Raw genomic sequence first — 22,825 nt, 5'->3', positions numbered from 1 at the left:
ACAAGACCAAAGAAATAAAGTGGATACACTTCTTAGACGTGGTTCAACAACTTGTCAAGGTTAGAAAGAGGTTCAGAGGTTCTAAAATCGTAATGCATGTAGAAGAGGAAATCATCCATACAGCTACAGAATAGTCGGCATCTGGAGTCATGATAAAGTCTGAAATACTCTCTCAGCCTCGACCACATACCTTCAATATTGTTTGTGTGCACTCCGGTTGTTGAGTGCACAAAATACTACGTGTGGATAACGACACGATACACATAACCAAGCCTATGTAAGAGTCTGTACGCACCCCAAACATCCGTATATATTGTAGTACATGTCTGTAACCAGTGTTACTGGTGCTTTTATTATCCAGTTCGCGATAACTGTCGTGATTTGCCACAGTTAGGAATTTTATGTGGCGGTTTTCATCACGAACTGACATCAGCTATAATGCCAGAAATTTTATTTAGCCAAATGGATGAAAGGCTTTGGCGTTTAAACCCGAAATCTATTATCTTATACCTGATTGATTCGTCCACAAATTATGGTCCCGCCGTTTTATTTGTTATAGTTGCTCAATTATCACATTTTGTACAAAATTCCCTGTGAACGGATCGTACATAAGCATTAAGCACTGAAATTGGCGCTGTAACCTTGACTTCTCTAAAACACTTCTGATTGGCTCGTCTATAAATTAGAGTCTCGCCATATGAACTAGTCTATTTAGTTATTTTGATAAGAGAACATCCGATCATCATTCTATAATAAACAAAATAAACATAAATTCCATAGTAACAACTTTATTTTAATGAATAAAGTTGAATAAAACAATTCGATTAGTCAATATGAATTAACATTTGATCAAGAAGAAATAGTCTTTGACTTTGTACACAAGAAATAGACTGCTCCAATAATAAATATTGCTAATACTATACTAATAAGCAAATAGATTAGATAGATATAACCTAAATGTAATAAAAGAGAAAGAAACAACAACAACAAGAAAAAGGATGACAGTTTTCAGAGTTATGAAAGGTAACTTAAAAAGTAAGTCATGCTATGGGGGGAGGGGGAATTGAAGTTAAACTATAACACTGTTAAAGATGATCAGTTCAATGATTGATCTCCGGATGTTGGATAATGGATACATACTGGTAAAGATTTTCAGTGAGAGTATAATTTATGAACAAACCAATTAGATTTACGATAATAGGTCTTAGATTTTGGCGCGAAATTCATCCACCTATTTGGCCGAATAGCGTCTTAACATTTTAGCTGATGACAGTTTGTGATGAAAAACCGTAAATCTAATCCCTAATTTCTAACCATCCACTGTAAATTATGATCCTTATTCTTCAAATTGCTTTAAAACCTTCATTTAACTTTAGTAAGTAGGTAGACACTCTCGAAGGTCAGTTTAACGTTGGTCAAAGGTCGTCCATCAATTATGATCTTATCAGATTTTAATACTAGAATAAAACGATCATCTAGTACTTCCAAGTTTTTGTTATTCCCCGATAAGAATAATGAGTAGTAATGTTTTGGATCCATTTGTGGATCGTTGTGTGATCACCCGTTTCTGCCTGTTTGTAGAATATACTTTCTCATTCCAAGCTTGGATTTCTCCCTCTATTTATCGGGGCTGGGACGCATCTAATAGCTAGCTTACTGGTCTTTGGTCACTGAGTCTTTGTTCTCGTTCACAGATTAAGTGAACTTGTGATAGCTTCAAACCTAACAGTTTTAAATAATGATCTAACTTAACTTTGTTCAAGATTTCAACATTGCTCTAAGAAGTTAGAATTGATAACTGGATCCAGTTGACAGTACAAATAGAAATGTAACATAAAAGTTGCCTGATAAATGGTACAACTAACCTTCAAATGATGAATTTTCAGAGAGTGAAGACTGTGTATAATTTTTGATTGTTTCATTCTTTACTGTATTTACTTCATTAATTTGGTTTGTATTTGAAACATTACCATTGATAACTAAAACAAAAGAATGATATGTATATGTTTGAATTAGTTGTTTACTACTTTTGATGTCGGTACCCATCAGGAGTGCTGTTCTGTGGATGCTGATATGGGCTTGGAACTGAGATGCTAGTTAATGTAATGTTTGCTACTTATATCGACATAAGTAGTATATAACAATAGTCAAGACAAGAATCTCCAGAAGTAGTAGGTCAAGAACATAGAGATGGGGAGAATGGGATCAGAAAGTAATTGGTATGGAACTGTAAGAATATTGAAGTCAGAAGACGATTGACAATTGATATTTGAAAAAAAGGAACAATCAAGTTTGAGTAATCAACTTCAATAGGGATAGGTAATAATGGTATATACGACAAGTTATTCACACCACTTTGATTAATTCGGATATAATCATGATATTATTATTATTACTATACAGATAGCTGTTACCGAACTCATGAGGTAGATTAGTAGAGATTAAGAGAACTAGACGAATTACTGGGTACTTATGTATATAAGTTAGCGTGTGTTTTTATAACGAGTTAGTTTTCTATGGGAAGAGGAAGGTCAAAGGACACATTACATCGAGAAATAGAAGCAGATGTGAAAAGGTTGAATAATAACTTGGAAAGATTGCCCAGAACAGGGTTGGATGGTGAGTGGTGGTGGGCGGCCTATGCTCCTCCACGAGGAGTAACAAGAGTAAGTAAGTAAGTAAGTGACTAAATATGTATGTATGTACGTAAGTCTATATAAAAGTCAATATGTAGAAAGTAATAAAAAAGTAATCTATTTGAGTACAAATATAATGAACCAGTCAACGAGAACACTGATGTAACTCACCTTTGTTTGTAGGTTTTACATTTTGTATTAATATTTGTTTGGTTATAGTCGATGGAGTGAGTGTTGTTGTTGTTGTTGTCGTTGATATATTCAACTGATCTTCCGGTTTTTCTGTTTCAGTCTTAACTGAAAAGAAGAAATTAGAAAATCCCTAATACAATCAAATTTTTCTCAATTCTGTCTATATTAGTATCGATTGCCAATATTGATTTGATGTATATTTGGATCAATAACTGATCTTTGCTACACCATCATGGAATTCCACATTAGTGACTATTCATGATCTTCAAACTGAAAATAAGATCAAACAATTTCAGTTTGTTGATCAAATCACTAATCACTTGATCACATTGTCGTGTGTGCTACTTATATTGACATAAGTCTCCACCCGTGTTCTGTTCATTACAACATTACGAACATCTAATTCTAATTAATTCACTATATTGAATGATCATCTTCCATAGGATGTGAGGTGTATAAGTGTTTCATATAAAATATAGTTGAACTACACCCTTCATACCTTATCAGTAACCCATCATAATGTTTAAATGACTACAAATAATAAATGGATTGAATATCGTGGTCAGTGTGAGGTCATTGAAACTATTAAGTTTTTGATTGAGATCATGATCCAGGGTTTGAACCATGAAAGCAGGATCGTGTATGTGTATGAGGAGTCCCACAATAAGATGGAACATCCATCCAGTGCTTCCAGGTTTTCAATGATGGTCTAACACCAATCAGTTCATGATTTCAATCAAAAAATATGTTCATTATGATTTCAGTTATTATGCGGAAGATATAAAACTAAGTGTATTATAATGCTGTCCAATAAATCCTTTAGTAAAGATAAACATTGGTATTAATTTTCATAGAAAAATATATACAAAACTGAAATTTCACTGGTTGAAATCATGAATCAATTGAAGCTAGACCACCGTGGAAAACCTGGAAGCACTGGATGGCCGTTTCGTTCTAGTATGAGACTCCTCAGTAGTGCGCATCCACGATCCCGCACCCCGCGAGATTCGAACCTAGGACCTATCAGTCTCGCGCCAGGCGCCAGGTGTTTCCAAGTTTCCCATAGTGGTCTAGCTTCAACTGACTCATGATTTCAACTAGTAAAATTTCTAAAATCTCCACAAAACCCCTTCTGATAAGACTGAAATTTTTATTACTATAGTATGTGCTGGTGATATCAACAGATATAAGTAGTATGCAACACCAATAGAAGATGGAATGCCTGGAGATAGAAAGTGGAGAAAATGGAAAAGAAGAGAATGAGAATAGAGAGTGATTAGTATGAATATGGAAGAAAAGAAAAGTCTGAGACAGTTGATGAATATTTTGCAAATGAAGTATCGGTGTATGATTCTTGGATTTTACAAACGTACTTACGCCTGATACTCATCATAAAGGAGTATAGACCGCCCACCACTATTCTCCGTCGAACTCTGTCATGAGTTCTACTTTACAGTTGTTTCCAGTTGATATTCATTCTTCTAATTACTGACGCGATATCTTCCTTCGTCTTCCTCTTTTACACTTCCTTTCAGGATTCCAATTTAGCGTTTGACTCGTGATGTAGTTTAGTAACTTCCTCAATGTATGTCCTATCCATTACCATCGTCTTTTCATAATTTCCTCTTCACTGAGAAGCTGGTTTGTTCTCTCCCACAATAGTTTATTGCTGATAATATCCGGTCAACAGACATTCAGTATCTTCCATAGACAACTATTTATAAATACTTGTTCCTTCTTGATGATAGTTATAGTAGTTCTTCAAGTTTCAGCTCTATACAATAGAACTGTCTTGACTTTCTTATTGAAGATTGTGAAATGATTAGCTAATCGTTCAATATGATAGAATATAAAAATCTGGGAATATCAATCAGATATTGCAAGAGATGAATATCAGAAGACGATAGTATAATAAAAGGTTGGAGACTGTATTGAAAAAAAAAGATTAAGATTACCACAGGTCATTAGACAAATATCCAATCACTATGGTAGAGAAAGGCTAATTAAACTTTTTTTCTGTATATGCAAGTCAGTTTGAAAAGATTTGATAACAATCGCCTGTGCAAGATGGAGTAGGATCGATGATTGAATGTATCACTTACATTCACCTCGTGTCAACTATCGACAAGATGTCTGGCAACTACACTTGTAAAGACTTTCCTCTTTTCCGTCGTAGGTTCCTAAGACTGTGTTCAAAAGATCTTGTAAAGGGTCTTCTCTCTATCTTTCCTATTGACTTGCTATCACAGGTACATGTAGACTATCAAACTACAACAGGCTAAACACTTGTTAATAATTATATTTATGAGTCAATTGAAACTAGACTACCATGGATAACCTGGAAGCAATAGATGACCATTTCGTCCTAGTATGGGACTTCTCAACAGTGTGCATCCATGATTGCGCTCGCTAGATTTCTTAACCTCTAGATCACTCTGTTGACATCTAATCGTGTTAATATCTAACTTCAACTAATCCACGAAACTGCTCCACCGTTCACCATTGTTTTCAGTGAGTTACTGTCTCACAACAAACCTAGTTGAAATCTAATGGTCACTAGAAGAAACGGCCATCCAGTGTTTCCAAGTTCTCAATAATCTTCTAGCATTAATTGACTCATGAATTCTACTATACAGCATAATAGTCGAATACAGTATGATTTCGTTCAAGTGCCTTAACGATTACTGGTTAGCGTTTTTTAGCGAGTTAGTTTTCTACAGGATGGAGTCGCTAAACCTGTATCCAACTCTCCTTCTTTATTCGGGTTTAGGACTGGCAGTAGCCCCTGGATGGGCTCCAGTCAGAGTTGCCTTAATGATTACAAACCCATTAATTTGTTTGGATATAATAATAATGATAATAATAATGATTTAATCAAATCCTTAGTTACATTTAAAATGCTCGGTTTCTCAATATTCCTGAAACGCTTCATAACTTTTACTGTGATACGTTCATTGATGCGGTCGAATTGTTACTTACGTGTTTTAGATTGATCTGAAATTTCCTTGGCAATTTCTGTTAGATATTTGCTTTCAACTAAAAAATATATATATACAGAATACATGCTACACTGAAGCACATTTAATCGAATAAATATAACTAACAGTGAAACGCGAAATGTCACTCTACGAACAATCGAAGAAATCAAGATGGCCATCGGATAAATCAAGAATTGGAATGCAACAAGACCTGAAAATATATCAGCTGAAGCACTAAAGTCCGACATAGAAGTAACAGTAAACACGCATCACTTTCTATTCAAGAAGATTTGGGAGGTGGAACAATTGTCGACGGACTGGAAAGAAGGATACCTCATGAAGATGCCAAAAAAGAAGATCTAAGCAAATGTGAGAACTACAGAAAAATCACACTAGTATAGATAGAAAGAAACGTGCTCAACAGAGTGTTGCTGAACCGGATGAAAGACGCAGTAGACGCTTAACTTTGAGATCAATAGGCTGGATTCCGTAAGCATCGGTCGTACACAGACCAAATTGCAACACTACGAATCATCTTCGAACAATCAGTTGAGTGGAACTTGTCAATACACATTTATTTCACTAAATATGAGAAAGAATTTTACAGTGCAGATAGGAGAACATTATGGAAACGTCTTGGACACTATATAGTTCCCGAGAAGATTGTCATCAATATCCGAAACTCACGATGGACTACATTGCAAAGTCGTGCATAGAGGACAGGTAACAGATGCAATCCAAGTAAGAACTGGAGTCAAATAAGGTTGCTTAATCCCCCCTTCTCCTTCTTCTGGTGGTTGATTGGATGACAAAGGCTTCCACATCTGAGGGGAAGCACAGAATACAATGGATAGCCCGGAATCAACTAGACAATTTGAACTCTGAAAATAACTTGACCCTTCTATCCCATACACACCAACAAATGAAGGTCAAGAGAAACAGTGTAGCAGCAGCCTCTGAATCAGCATGCCTCAACATACATAAAGGCAAAGCAAGATCCTCAAATACAACACGGAGAAAACCGACCCAATTACATTTGATAGAGAAACTCTGGAACATGTGGAATTTCTCATGTACCTGAACATCATCAATTAACTTGGAGGATCAGATGCAGACGTAAAGGCGAAGATTGGCGAATCAAAGACAGCATTCTTCCAGTTGAAGAATATATAGAACTCAAAACAACTGTCAACCAATATCAAAGTCACAATCGTCAATAAGAAAGTCAAGACAGTTCTATTGTATAGAGCTGAAACTTGAAGAACTACTATAACTATCATCAAGAAGGAACAAGTATTTATAAATAGTTGTCTATGGAAGATACTGAATGCCTGTTGACCGGATATTATCAGCAATAAACTATTGTGGGAGAGAACAAACCAGCTTCTCAGTGAAGAGGAAATTATGAAAAGACGATGGTAATGGATAGGACACACATTGAGGAAATCATCAAACTGCATCACGAATCAATCCCTAACTTCGAATCCTGAAGTAAAGCAGAGAAGATCTAGACCGAATAACACATTATGTCGAGAAATAGAAGCAGATATAAAAAAGTTGAATAACAACTGGAAAGAACTGCCCAGGATAGATTTGGATGGAGACTGCTAGTGAGCAGCCTATGCTCCTCAATAATGAAGTAACAGTAGTAAATAAAGTTAAGTAATATGAAACTCGCATAAATTCAATATATCTATATAACTGTGTATCAAATGAAATAAAATACTCTTCCTTTATTCAACTATTCTATATAGATTTATATCATAATGGATAATATCAAGGCAATCCTCTTTGGATACATCACACATCAATCGTAACTGTGATAATATTATAGGCGGCCTGCTTGTGCATCTGGGCTACCTGTTCCTGCCATCTAGATATTTCAACAAGTTATCTATTTTTGTTTGTTTTAATATATCATTATGTCTATTAATCGCATAACCTATCCTGGTGTATTTCTGAAAAGTGTACAACCTTTCGTTGTCAAATTTACAAAAAGCCCAATGATAGATAATGTGGTCTCTGGCAATATGCAGAAAAAAGAATATACATTATTCAGATGTTCATTTACTGAACTGCTAACATCTAACTGGCGATCACTCAGTCTTTATCGTCAGGATCGACCAAGAAGTAGGAAACGGAAACTTGTTGAAATACTTTGTGCTGAGAATTCTTTATTGTACCAAAAATATAATATTGAATAAAGCTTATAATGATGATGATGATGATGATGATCTAATATCAATTCAGTATGACAAGAACAGATTTTTGATTGAGATCATGAACCGATTGATGTCAGACCATCATTGAAAACCTGGAAGCACTAAACGGTCATTTCGTCCTATCGTGGGACTCCTCAGCGGTGCGCACCCACGATCTCGCTCGCGGGATTCAAATCCAGAACATATCAGTCTCGCATATGAACTCTTAACCTATTGAAACACTGACAAGTTTATCTAAACTGTTGAAATATGAATTATTCTATGTATCTAACTTACATAAAACAATGTTCATCCAATAAATATTAGAGACCCTTGAATCAATTAAACTATTTAAAGAACCACTATCTCCAAAATTTACAACATTATCTATATATAAAAAAAAAAACATAATACATTTTTTTACAATTTATATTGATTTATTATTGATTTATTAATTGGTTACCATGGTTACTTAAAATATTTCAAATGTTTACATAGAGATCATAAGTGCTCGGTTATGGGGTCATGATCTTTCTCATGTATATATCAATAATGTAGTGAGATTATAATTTATGGACGATCTTTGACTGATGCTAAACTGATCTTGAGAGTGTACACTTAATAATTAGGACTAAATGAGGGTTATAAAACCAATGTGTAAGGAATTTATTTTATTTATTTTAACACATAGATATTGGTACAAGGAGGCGCCAAATATATATGCGCCACACAAATCTCATTCGATATGTGTGGGGACTGGGATACTGCCCGCGTTTCCAAACCGAAGTAGGTGGTTATCCTAAGGGGCCAATCCCCGAGCCTTTGACCTGAAGGTCTGATCCACAAGGCAGTGGAGCATCGTAAGTAGGTGCAGTTCCATGGTAGCCGGTGATCAACGATCGGTCCATACGCCATTTGTTCCTTCAGGATACTGGAGCCCATGTGCACAATTGGTTTGGAATCCGGTTAAAGCGCCGAACATTCGCTTTTCGTCCTCTCGATTTCGTGAACAACAGTGGTGCCACTAGAAGGCAGTGAGTATGACTTTCTTGGCAGAGGCATTAGAATTATGTTTTACAGTTGATGGTTATATGTAAGGTTTTCAAGATGCTGTTTAGTTAAATGGATGAATGAATTTCATGTCAAAGTTTGAGACCTGTTAACTTATATCTGATTGATTCGTCCATAAATGATAGCTTTGCCAGTAATGTATTAAGTTTTGTAACTGGTTAATGAATTTAATTCATGATGTATAACTTCATAGCTCAATAGTCAATAGTGAGATAGTATATTTGTGTCTTTGATGAATGAAGGGAAGATAATGTAGTTTCTATGAAATTCGAATGGTAAATTGTTCCAACATATTTGTTTGTCACTAAATAAAAAATACAGTTGATCGTTCTCAGTGTATGGAGATGGTAACTCATTGAAGACAATAGTGGACGATGGCTAAATTTTGTGGATTGGTTGAAGTTAGACATTGGATGCTGGCTCAATGGTCTAGAGGTTAGGCGTTCGCGTGCGACACTGATGGGTCCTGGGTTGGAATCCCGCGAGGCAGGATCGTGGGTTTGTACTGCCAAGGAGTCCATGACTAGGACGGAAAAGCTGTCTAATGCTTCCAGGTTATCCATGTTGTTCTAGATTCAATTGACTTATCAATTCAACTATAAAATTATTAAAAAACTTTACGAAACCCACTTCTGTTAATAACCATATGCACACTAGTGACTGACTTCAATAGGTATTTGTTGGAATTCTACTGTGAAGCAATGACTAGTAGGGTATAACCGTGTCTGTTGTGAGATAGTAACTCACTGATGATAATGGTGGATGTATCGCTCAATTTCGTGGATTAGTTGAAGTTAGACATTAACACCGTCGGATGACGATCGTCTCAGTGATCTAGAGGTTAAGAGTTCACGTGAGAGATCGATCGATCCTAAATTTGAATCTTACGAGACAGGATCGTGGGTTCACATCGCTGATGAGTTCCATACTGGAACGAAACAGTCATCCATTGCTTCCCAATTTTTTCATGGTGTTCTAGCTTCAATTCACTCATGAATTAAACTATAAAAGTATTCAGATGTGTGAAATAGTGTGGGATTATATGAATTATTATGTTAACATTACTTTTATCATCGTGTGGTATAAATTCAAAACATTTCTCTTCTGGATGATCCAATAACCTTTCTGTTCATTTGGAAAAATAATGAAATAATAAAACATTATGAAGTTCTATATTGATCATGATATATTTTTCATTCGTCATTTGTCAATCCATCGCGTAAATTACATCATGGAGATTTGAAAGTTCATAAATCAATCTAATCTGACAGGACTTATTACCACCTACGTCTGTATGCCCCCAAATGCCCTGGTACGACTGAGAGTGGGAAGAGTCCGCTCTCCCTCTCGAAATGCTCTCACATGGCCACGCGTATGTAGCCCCTGCCAGGGAAGTCCTCAATGCCTTCTCGTGGCATTACTGTTGTTTACGAAACTGAGAAGAAGAAAAGCGAATGTCCGGCGCTTTAACCGGATTCCAAACCAATGGTGCACATGGGCTCCAGTATCCTGAAGGAACAAATGGCGTATGAACCAATTGTTGGTCACTGGCTATCATGGACCGCATCTCCTGACGTTGCTCCACTGCCTTGTGGATCAGACCTTCAGGTCAAAGGCTCCGGGTTTGGCCCCTTAGGACAACCACCTGCTTCGGTTTGGGCGCCCGGGCAGTATCACAGCCCTCACACATATCGAATGAGATTTGTGTGGCGCACATGTATTTGGCGCCTCCTTGTACCAATATCTATGTGTTACAATAAATAAGTAAATACGTCTGTATTATATGTGTTCCTGTTCAAAAATATTAACTTCATAGAAGTTATCAGTTGACTGTTGAATAGATATATCTTGCTCAACTATTTCGCAGTACAAATATACCTCACTATTGAAAGAAAAGATGCACCGTTCGCATTCCTACTCAGGTCCTAAGTACACATGTAATTGTGAAAGAATAGACGATGTATTTTGTTGTTGAATTCGAGTTACACAGCTTCATTGTTTCAACTATGTGTCAATGTGTTGTTAAGACTATAACTGAAAAACTTTGCCACTCAGATACTTACTTTATTTTGTATCGGCTAACTCAAGCCATCTAACATATAACTTTGTACACACAATATAGAAGCACACAGATTATTGACGATATTGCAACTTAATCAACAGAATCTTCCACTAGCAATGCTTACGACGAGACAAATGGGAAATTTATCACTATCCGATGATGAATCACTGAACTTTTACGAACGTCTTTCTATCTATTTTGTATTATCAGCTATGAAATATCAAACAGTCAACCTAATAAGAACATGAAATACATCTGAATGATAAAATTTGATTATGGAAGCATTAGTAGAAGTCCGATGAACTAAATAGTTGCTTTAAATAGTTGAATTCATGAATCAATTAAAGATAGACCACCATGTGGAACCTGGAAGCATTGAATGGTCATTTCGTCCTTGTATGGAACTTCTTAGCAGTACATATCCATAATCTCTCTCGTGGAATTCAAAATCAGTACCTATCGGTTTATACTCGGTCTAGCTTGAATTGACTCATGAATTCAACTATTCTCTTTATAAAACCTCTTTCTAATAATAAATAACTACTTATAATTACTTGATAAACTAAATTGCTATGCACATAAGAATATCAACATGAAATCTTACGTTTAATAGCCGATGATTGATTGTTAAAACAGTCTTTAAATGTCTTCGATCTATTCAGATGTATTTCTGTATATTGTAAACGCAATCAAGATTACGTAATTCAAGGTTATCTGTTACATGAAATCATATATATATATTGGATAATATTGTATATATTGTAGAATGTACTATAATATTTCCTATTACAATTGTCGAATAAAAGTTGATGATGGTGTACGGTGATGCAACTTCGCGTATTGGTAGAAGTTAGACATTAACACCGTTGGATGTCCAACATCTCAGTGGTCTAGTTGGCTATGCACCTGGCGAAAGACTGATAGATTCTGGGTTTGAATCTCACAGGGTGCGGGAGGAGTCCCATACCAGGACAGAACGGCCGTCCAGTGCTTCCAGGTTTTCCATGGTGGTCTAGCTTCAATTGACTCATGATTTCAACAAGTAAAATTCCTAAAATCTCCACCAAACCCATTCTGATAACCCATTGACATCGTATAGGACTTTTTGTTCTAATATAGAAATATCAATAACCTCATCAGTAAATGAACTGAAGATATTGAGAACATCTGAAGTTTGTGCTGATGATGTCGTTCAGAAGAACGATGAAAGCTCCACGATCATACCATCTAGCTCAGAGAACAAAACTTCATCAAAAACATGTGATAAGTATTTATAACTTAGACTAGTCAATTCAATTAATGATGAATTTTCCTCAACTGTGATCCAATATTTCATTCTTGTGTAACCTGTTATTTATTGGTTGTTTATCTGAACTTCACTTTCTAACTTACTGGATTCAAATATCTCAACAACTAATCTATGCCAAATGACATGTTACGGTCAAGAGTGGAAAGAGTCAGCTCTCTTTCTCTCTCTCTCTCTCTCGACAAATGCTCTCACATGACCACATACATACAACCATTACCAGAGCAATCCTACTTACTGCCTTCTCGCGGCATTACTGTTGTTTATAAAATTGAGACGATGAAAAGTAAATATCCGATGCTTTAACCGGGTTGTTAGACACGGAGAGTCCATTAAGGCGAATTGAAAAACTCTGATTCCAAATCAATGCTGTACATGAGCTCCAGGATCCTGAGCAGAATAAATGGCGTATGAACCAAATAATGGTCACTGGCCACCATAGGAATGCATCTCCTGACGTTGTTCTATTGCCTTTTGAGTCAAACCTTTAAATCGAATGCTCCGGATGTGGCCTTGTAAGAAAATCAACTGTTTCGATTTGGTCACCCGGGTAGCATAACAACTCTCATACAAATCAAATGATCTATGTATTCAAATAAATAAACATAAAAAGTATACTGTAGTACTCACGATACGTATCCTCTAGAGATTCTATCGTTTTTACAAATTCTAAAATAGTTTACAAATTCATAATAACAATTATATAATGAATACATCTTAAATGACATTACAATGTAATAATCATCATAGATTCTAAGTATTCATTCGAATTCTTTTAGTGTTTTCTTACATTCTTATTCTTCAATGTTCCATAACCAATGATATAATGGTGTAATTGATTGAACAAATGATACTTACGAGGGCGGGGAGAGTAAACTCCCCCCTCTCCGAATGCTCTCACATGGCCACGTGCATACAATCACTGCCTGAGAAATCCTACTCATTGCCTTCTCATAGCGAGGGTATATTTCTACGAAATTAAGAGAACGAAAAACGAATGTCTGGCGCTTTAACCGGGTTTGTGAACACGGAAGATCTACCTAGGGAAGTTGTAAAACCCTGATTCCAAACCAATATTGCACATGGGCTCCAGGATCCTGAGCAGCACAAATGGCGTATAAACCAATCGTTGGTCATTGAGTACCATAGGATTGAATCTACTGACGTTGCTCCACTGTCTTGTGGATTAGACTTTTAGATTAAATGCTCGGGGTGTGGCCCCCCTCGCACCTAAGAAAACCACCTGCTTCGGTTTGGGCATCCGGGCAGTGACTAAATAATAATTAATAATAATAATATATTAGATGAATCAATACTATTACATTCCCTGAAAGGCTTCGTCCACTTTCATTTATCATATTTTTATACATAATTATTACTATTGAAATGTGAATGAGTTCCGGAAAAAACGACAATGTATATTCAAAATTCGGATTATTAAATGAAATGGAAACAATGTTAAACATTCTAACAAAAAGATGGATAGTAACTAGCAGTGGAATCTAGGACGTGCATATCGACTGATCAATTGTAGTGTTAAACATCAATAGGAACATTCATGTTAAACAATAATCAAATGAATTTAAACTTCATCCTATTACACCAGTAAGTGACTATCAAGTCTCAGTAGCTAAGTGAATAACACAATAGTGTTTGAAGTTGACGGTATTAAATTCCAGTCCCAGAATGAATATCAACTTTGAGATGTAAGTACATCCAACTGATGAGTCCCAAATAGGACAAAACGCTTGTCCTGAATTCCACTGTTAGTCATCATCCATCTCTACTTATAATACTTGTGAGTGAAGGCATTATCAACACATTACGTACAGTATGCACATATGCCAATAAAAGAGAGACTGATCCATTACAATACTAAACATCAATGGAAAAGATAGAAGTAAAACAATAACCATATGAGTTCAACATTTAAGATCATGAGTCAATTGAAGCTAGACCATCACGGAAAACCTGGAAGCACTAGATGACGGTCCGTTTCGCCCTATTGTGGGATTCCTCACTAGTGTGCAATATTCGATCCCAAGATTTCCATGATGGTCTAGCTTCAATTGACTCATGATCTCAACTGTTGAAATTACTACAATCTCCACGAAACCTATTCTGATACTAATCAACATATGCTTACTTGTGACTGGTTTCAAGAGATATATCCTGGAGTTCTAGCGAGAAGCAGTGACCAGTCGATTTCAACCGGGTCCGTTGTGAGGTAGTAACTCACTGATGACAATGGTGGATGTGTCGCTCAATTCCGTGGATTAGTTGAAGTTAGACATTAACAACGTCGGTTGCCGACTGGCTTAGTGGTCTGGAGATTAATCATTCCAGCGCGAGACTGATAAGTCCTGGGTTCGAATCCCGCGACGCGGAGTCGTGGATGCACTCTGCTGAGGAGTCCCATAATAAGACGAAACGGACTGTCATTTAGTGCTTCCAAGTTTCCCATGGTAGTCTAGCTTCAATTGAATCATGATCTCAACTGTTGAAATTGCTACAATCTCCACAACACCCCTTCTGATAATAACCACATGGATTTAATATGAAATATTATTCTCACTATTCTAACCTTCCATAAGTTTTAATTCATTTTTGGCTTCTAACTGTTCATTTGAACACTTCACATCTAAAATCATTCAAATTTTATTACATAACTCAATCATTTCATTACATACATTCATTGACTTGTTTATATACATCTGCAGTCTTCTTCAATTGATCTGAAATAGATTTTATTATTATTAATGGCTTTATTCAATGTTATATCTTTAATACAATATAGAATACTCAGAACAAAGTATTTCAAAGAGTTTCTATGTCTTACTCAATCTTCTAACTTTGAGGAAATCCCCAAAGTCAAATAACCATCACCAAGGTTTAGGGAAATCTTGGGGAATATCCTCAGGTTTGGGGGAATTTTGGGGAAATGGCCCTAAAACCCCGAAACTTCCCCAAAAATGGGTCAAATTTTCCCCTAAAATTAGGTGCTCGAATTACTTCTTGGTCGACCCTAACAATAACATATTGAATGGTCGCTAGTTTAGATGCTATCAGTCCAGTTAATTGATATCTAATTAATGTATATTCTTTTTGATGTATATTGCTAGCAACCACAATGTCTCTAATTGAGCTCTTTTCTAATTTGTACAACAAAAAGGTCGTGAACTTTATACAATCAATTATGTTAAAAACAAATAAGGAACACAGATAACTTGTTGAAATATCTAAATGACAGGAACAGGTAGCTCAGATATTTAGGTAGACGACAATCAACAATCATGAAGCTTCCTTGAATTTTATTAGCTAATTCTGAAAGTGAACAAAATATCTGACATGTGAAATGACGATTCATTTAATTTAATTGTATGAATGTTTCCCAAATAACCGGTAGGCTATTTCATAGTAATAATTGAATTTATTATTGTCACTTAAACATTTTAAGCGAAAATGGATAGTGGCTAGTAATGGAATCTAGGAGGTGCGTTTCGTCCTATTTGAGACTCGTCAACTGGATGTACTTGCATCACACAGTTGATGTTCACTCTGCGACACGAACCCAATACCGTCCACTTCAAACATAACCGCTTTATGCGCATAGCTACTAAGCCCTGATCGCCATGTACTTATGCAATGGGGTGAAGTCATGTTCACTTGGTGTTGTTTACTTGTATCTTCCGATTGTTTTTCAGAACTGCAGGCACATCCAATTGACGAGTCCAAAATAAAACGAAATGCTCATCCTCCATTCCACTGCTAGCCATTATCCATCTTTGCTTAAAACATTTGTGACTTCAAGCAATATCGAGGCAGTCCACATAGGATGCACATAGACCAATAACAGACTGATCAATTACAATCCTAAATAACAATGGGAAGATACAAGTAAAATAACACCTAATGAACATGGTTCATTGTGTTTTACATCAAAATCTGATCCTAACAACACCTTTATTGAAAATTAAAGAGTATCGAATATTTTAGATCTTCCTAGTATGGAACTTCACATTAATGAACAATCACAATCTTAAAATTGGAAATAGGATCAAACAAATTGCCGAGACTCTAATCTATGGACGATCAGAAGCGTTTGAGAGATCTCAAGGTTGCGGTGCCAACTTCAGTGCTTAATGCTAATGTACGATCGGTTCACAACGAATTTTGTACAAAATGTGATAATTGAGCAACTATAACAAATAAAACGGCGAGACTAAGATTTGTGGACGAATCAGTCAGGTATAAGATAACAGATCTCGTATTTTGGCCTCGAAAGTCTATCATCCATTTGACTAAAGAAATTTCTGGCATTATAGCTGATGTCAGTTCGTGATGAAAACCCCATATATATAGTTCCTAACTAAGGCAAATTATGACAATCATTGCGAACTGGATAATAAAAGCACCAGTAACACTGGCTGCACTCAGGTACTACAATATATACGGATGTTTGGAGAGCGTACAGACTCCTACATAGTCTTGGTTATGTGAATCATGTCGTTATCCACAAGTAGCATTTTGTTCACTCAACAACCGGAGTACACATAAACAATATTGAAGCTATGTGGTCGAGGCTGTGAGAGTTTTTGAGACTCTATCATGACTCCAGAAGTCGACTATTCTGTAGTCGTGTGGATGATTGCATGCATTACGACTTTAGAACTTGTGAACCTCTTTCTAACCTTGACAAGTTGTTGAACCACTTATAAGAAGTGAATCCAATTTATTTCTTTGGTTTTGTATAACATGTTTTTACTCTATACTGACTGTTTGCTGATTGCAAACTACTCATCACTCGATCACATTGTTCACATCTCACTCGAATCAATTCATTATATTGAATAATTATCTTCCATATGATGTAAGATGTATAACTGTCTTATATCGAATGTAATTAAACTACACACACACTTCACATCTTATTCATATTGAACATATACAACCCTTTAAAAAATTACCTGTTAACTTCTCGATTTGTTTTTCAGCATTTCCAAATTCTTTTATTATGTTTTGAATATTATCTGAAAATGACATAGTAGAACATTTGAATGATCATAATTATTATAAGTAAAGATGAATAGTAACTAGAAAAACGGAAACCAGGATGAACGTTTCGTCCTCTTTTGGATTCGTCAACTGGATGTACTTTCATTACAGAGTTGATATTTACTCTGAGACACGAACTCAATACCGTCCACTTCAAACGCTATCTAGTTATCCACTTAGCTACTGAGTTCTGATAGCCATGTGCTTGTGCAATGGAATGAAGTTATATTCGTTTGGTGTTATTTACTTGATCAATTCACTTATCTTCCCAATATATAAGAGAGGGTTAAAATCATCCTGTGACAATCATAGAGGGATTAGTTTAACTAATATAGTATCTAAAATACTAGTCTCGATAATTATCGGACGCCTAACTAAGACTCGTGAACTGCAAACACGAGAGAATCAAGCGAGCTTCAGACCTGATCGTGGCTGCATCGACCACATATTCACCATCCGTCAGGTTCTATAACATAGGCATACTTATCGGCGTCCGACAATGGTGGTCTTTCTTGACTTGAAAGCATCATTTGACTCCGTAGACCGCGAGATTCCGTGGCAGTGTCTGTCACTGAAAGGCCTACCTCAGAAGTACATAAACCTTGTGAAGGCTCTTTACTCGAACACTACCAGTCGAGTCAGAGCTTATGGTGAACTGTCATCTGCTTTTGAAACCTCAAGTAGTATAAGTCAAGGCTGTCCACTTCCTCCATTTTTGTTTAACTTCATCATAGATATACTGATGGCAATAACATTCTCGTCGACTGAATTATCGGGTATTGACCTTCTTTCAGGGTCCACTTATCGACTTAGAATACGCAGATGATGTAGTTCTGTTTGGTGAAGACGCTGATAAAATGCAAAATCTTCTAATAGCACTAAGCAACAATGCCAGAATGTTTGGAATGCGTTTCTCCTTCTCTAAATGCAAACTGTTGCTTCAGGACTGGTCTGCGCCAACACCTGAACTAAAGATAGGGAGTGAAGTAGTCGAACACGTCGACAACTTCACTTATCTTGGAAGTCTGATCAACATTAATGGGTCCTACGTTGTAGCTGACTGACTGACTGACTTAATCAATTATAGTCCTAAATAACAATGGGAAGATACAAGTAAATTAACATCAAATGACTATAAGTATTAGTCGAGTTCGACTCTTTATTGTTGAAACTATAAAACTATGTATTCATCTTTGATGTTGAACAAATGCTTTCTTAAAGATAAACATCAATGTCAGTATTTATACTGTAATTATTTGACAAATACTATAAAAATTAAATTTCAATGAATATTTACATACATACAACATAGGATGGTGGTTGGAGGTAGTCAACAAGAAACCCTTGAACTAGGGTTTTGTGCTACTTGACACTTGTCAGCAAGGTGTAACTGTAATCTTGAAGAAACTGATGCTCTCCAACGGATTTGATCCCATGTCACATAGCTTCACCGTCAAAGATGTTACCACTGGGCTATCTGGGTGGCGATCAATATTGTGTGTGTCAGGTTTTGTGAACTACCTCTAACCACCATCTTATCTCAACATAATGTACATAATTTCGAATCACTTAAACTAGTGGCCACATAACAACTTCGTCGATAGTATTCGATCTGCATGAAGAATGACCTAACATACATGACATTGATCACCACCCAATGATCAATCAATTGTGAATACTTACATCATATAGTTACATTAAGCAATCTGTCAATGTCTTTATAATCTAGTCAACCATCAGAAGATAGAGAAAGGAAACGATTGCCTAGGATAGAGTTGGATAAAGGATACTGATAAGCAACCTGTACACTTTCTCGAAAGGTGCCACAACCGTAACTAAGTAAGTAAATTTAAAAACAACAAACGTTACACACACACACACACGAAAAAAAATTCTTTAATCTTTTATCCTCTTGTAATTTATTCAATCCATAGCTTACCATTATTTTCTTTCAATTTACTGATTATAGATTGTTGTTTGACATCAGTACCTGGCAATAGACACAAAGTTCAATATTTTACAAAAGATCTTCATTAACATTTTACTTTAAAAAAAGAATATGAAATAGAAAACATTAGTTAATATGATTAATATAAGTTCGAATGGGTTCGAATCTTGTGAGGCAAGATTGTAGACATGCACTGTTGAGGAGTCCTACAATGGGACGAAACGGTCATCCAGTGCTTTCAGGTTTTCAACGCTGGTCTAACAACAATCAGCTCATGATCTCAATCAAAAACTTAGTATTCTCCACAACCCCTATAATGATAATTATCATGTGCTCACTAGTGACTAGATTCGTGAGGGAATTCTCGGAGTTCTAGTGAGAAGTCGTGACCAGTGGAGCTAATACATGTCGGGTAGAGACAGGTATCTACCTCAGTACAATTGAAGACAGTCGGGCAATTTCGTGGATTGGCTGATGTTAAACACTAAAACCATTGGATGCCAGCTCTGTGGTCCAGTGGGCTAAGCGTTCTCGCGCGAGACTGAAGGCCCTGTGTTGGAATCCCGAGAGGTGAGATTGTGGATGTGCACTGCTGAGGAGTCACACAATAGGACGTAACGACCGTTCAGTGCTTTCAGGTTTTCAACAGTGGTCTAACATCAATCAATTCATGATCTCAATCAAAAAAATTCGTGAAAATTTCACGACATTTTGCAGTATAAGTTAGGAAAGAGTCTTATCTAAGATATCATAGTTATTGACAATATGCATTGAAAACAATAAACATGATCCTGATATGAATTTGTGAACTGTTTACACTTAACTGATGATCATTCAATATTGATCGTCAGGATCGATCAACAAATAGGACATGGGAACTCTCTGAAATATAGAATGGTCAGTATAAACTATTTCAACTAATTTCCTTTTTTTTTTTAGCTTTTTTTGTTGATCGATACTGATGATCGATATTGATTGATCGATAGTTAGATGTTGACAATTCAGAAATCAATATCTGAATAATGTTCATTTCTTTTTTAATGCATATTGCCAATCACTAAGATGAGTCTGATTGTATCATTATGTAACTTGTACAACGAAAGGTTGTACAGTTTTCATAAAGACACCTGAATAAATTATACGACAAGACTATAATTTATGAACGATCCAATCAGGTATAGGATAATGGGTCTCGGATTTTGGCGCGAAGTTCATTCATCTCTTTTGGTTAAATAACGTTTTGGCATTTTACCTGATGTCAATTCGTGATGAAAAACCCTAAATCTGGTGAGATTATAATTTATGGAGGACCTTCGAGTGATGCAAAACTGACATTGAGAGTGTCCACCTAATAACTAGGATCAAATGAGGGTTGTAAACCTGTGTGTGTGGAATTAGAATTATGATTTACAGTTGATGGTTAGAGGTTAGGAATTAGATTTAGGGCGAGACTCTAATTTATGGACGACTTCTGAACAAATCTTAAGTGACCTTGAGAAATATTAGCCAATCAGCAAACAGTCCGTATGGAGTAAAAATATGTGATACAAAACCAAAGAAATAAATTGGATTCACTTCTTATACGTGGTTCAAAAACTTGTCAAGGTTAGAAAGAGGTTCAGAGGATCTAAAATGGAAATGCATCCAGTAGAGGAAATCATCCATACTGCTACAGAATAGTCGGCCTCTGGAGCCATGATAAAGTCTCAAATACTCTTTCAACCTCTATCACATGGCTTCAATATTGTTTATGTGCACTCCGGTTGTTGAGTGAACAAAATGCTACTTGTGGATAACGACATGATTCACATAACCAAGACTATGTAGGAGTCTGTACGCTCTCCAAACATCCGTATATATTGTAGTACCTGAGTGCAGCCAGTGTTACTGGTGCTTTTATTATCCAGTTCGCAATGATTGTCATAATTTGCCTTAGTTAGGAACTATATATATGGGGTTTTCATCACGAACTGACCTCAGCTATAATGCCAAAACCCTATTTAGCCAAATGGATGAAAAGCTTTGGCGTTAGAATCCGAGATCTATTATCTTATACCTGATTGATTCGTCCACAGATTATAGTCTCGTCGTTTTATTTGTTATAGCCGCTCAGTGATCACGTTCTGTACAAAATTCCCTGTGAACCGACCGTATATAAGCATTAAGTACTGAAGTTGGCACCGTAACCTTGAAATATTTAACATGCTTCTGATTGGCTCGTCCATAAATAAGAGTCTCGCCGTAGGAACAAATAGTCTAGATATTTAAGTAAGCCGCCTTAACATATTAGAACCTTTAAAATAACAATAATCATTATTCAAATTAAACTCTTTATTGTTTGGCTAAACAACCAGGTATTTAAGCTGTAAATAATATACACAAAGATAGATAGAGGTTAGTATGGATTTCAGGGCACGCGTTTCGTCCTATTTGAGACTCGTCGGCTGGGTGTCATTGCACCTCAAATTTCTTTATGTTCACTCCGGGACCCGAACCCGGTACTGGTCGCTTCAAATGCGATCGTGCTATCCACTTACAGTCCCGGAGTGAACAAAAACTCTTAGATGCAGCCACATCCAATTGACGAATATCAAGTAGGACGAAATTCATGTCAAACTGAATTCCACTACTAGCCACTATCCATCTTTGCTTATCATACTTGTGAATGAAAGATATATCGAGGAAATACGAAAAAGGATGCACATATATTAATAAGAGACTGATCCATTGAAGTCCTAAACATCAAACAATATCAAGTGAATATAAATCATATACATTTCAATATACATATTTATGACAAGTGATTTGTTAACTTACTGTTTTGTATGGAGGAATCTACCGTTAATAGAAGTAAACTTAGATGAAGAAGAAGAAGAAGATGAAGATGAAATAAGCAATTCAACATCATGAAGATAGTACACTACACTTTTTTTATTTTTCTTTATTGCCTTTTGTTTTCTTCTCTAAAATAGATGATAATTAATTAGTTCAGACTAAGAGACCATTGGTTGATTGAAATAATTTACATGGAATGTAAAGACATCATATGATCTTATCATTCAACTTATCGTATGTTCTGTTTTGTTTTTAAAGGTTATATAGTTATCAGACAATGAGTTCAATAATAAGATACTTTTAACAGAAGCTTGTTTGATTTGATAATGTATAATTTTGACTTAATAATGATAGTGTGATGTGTGCTACTGATAACAATAGATATAAGTAGTATATATCGACCATTGAAATTAAAATGTCTGATGGTAGAAGGTTAAGATGATCTAAGGAAAGAGAATAAGAACAAAGAATGATTAATATGTAAACGAAAGAACTGTAGTGTCGGTTATTATGTTAAGCCCATATTACCTTATTGTAGATT

The 22,825-nt window shown here is 35.9% G+C and overlaps 1 protein-coding gene across 2 annotated transcripts; it reads right to left on the bottom strand.

Annotated features, from left to right (window-relative positions):
- Positions 1 to 772: 772 nt before the first annotated feature.
- MS3_00009343 (uncharacterized protein) lies at positions 773 to 22,402 on the bottom strand. Of its 2 annotated transcripts, XM_051217704.1 has the most exons (12): positions 22,267 to 22,393; positions 19,441 to 19,491; positions 17,414 to 17,476; positions 15,137 to 15,181; positions 15,031 to 15,087; positions 13,077 to 13,115; positions 11,745 to 11,810; positions 8,305 to 8,394; positions 5,808 to 5,864; positions 2,808 to 2,933; positions 1,866 to 1,979; positions 773 to 953 (listed from the first exon to the last, which is right to left on the bottom strand). In XM_051217704.1, the coding sequence occupies exons 1-12, from the start codon at positions 22,355 to 22,357 to the stop codon at positions 850 to 852; spliced, it is 903 nt and encodes a 300-aa protein (XP_051065137.1). In that variant the 5' UTR covers positions 22,358 to 22,393; the 3' UTR covers positions 773 to 849. The 2 variants fall into 2 exon arrangements, with proteins under 2 accessions (XP_051065137.1, XP_051065136.1); XM_051217705.1 differs by lacking the exon at positions 11,745 to 11,810 and having other exon boundaries at positions 22,267 to 22,402.
- Positions 22,403 to 22,825: the final 423 nt, after the last annotated feature.

Source organism: Schistosoma haematobium, chromosome 5 (assembly GCF_000699445.3).
Source record: "Schistosoma haematobium chromosome 5, whole genome shotgun sequence".
NCBI lineage: Eukaryota > Metazoa > Platyhelminthes > Trematoda > Strigeidida > Schistosomatidae > Schistosoma > Schistosoma haematobium.
This window is presented reverse-complemented; position numbering and strand designations above follow the sequence as displayed.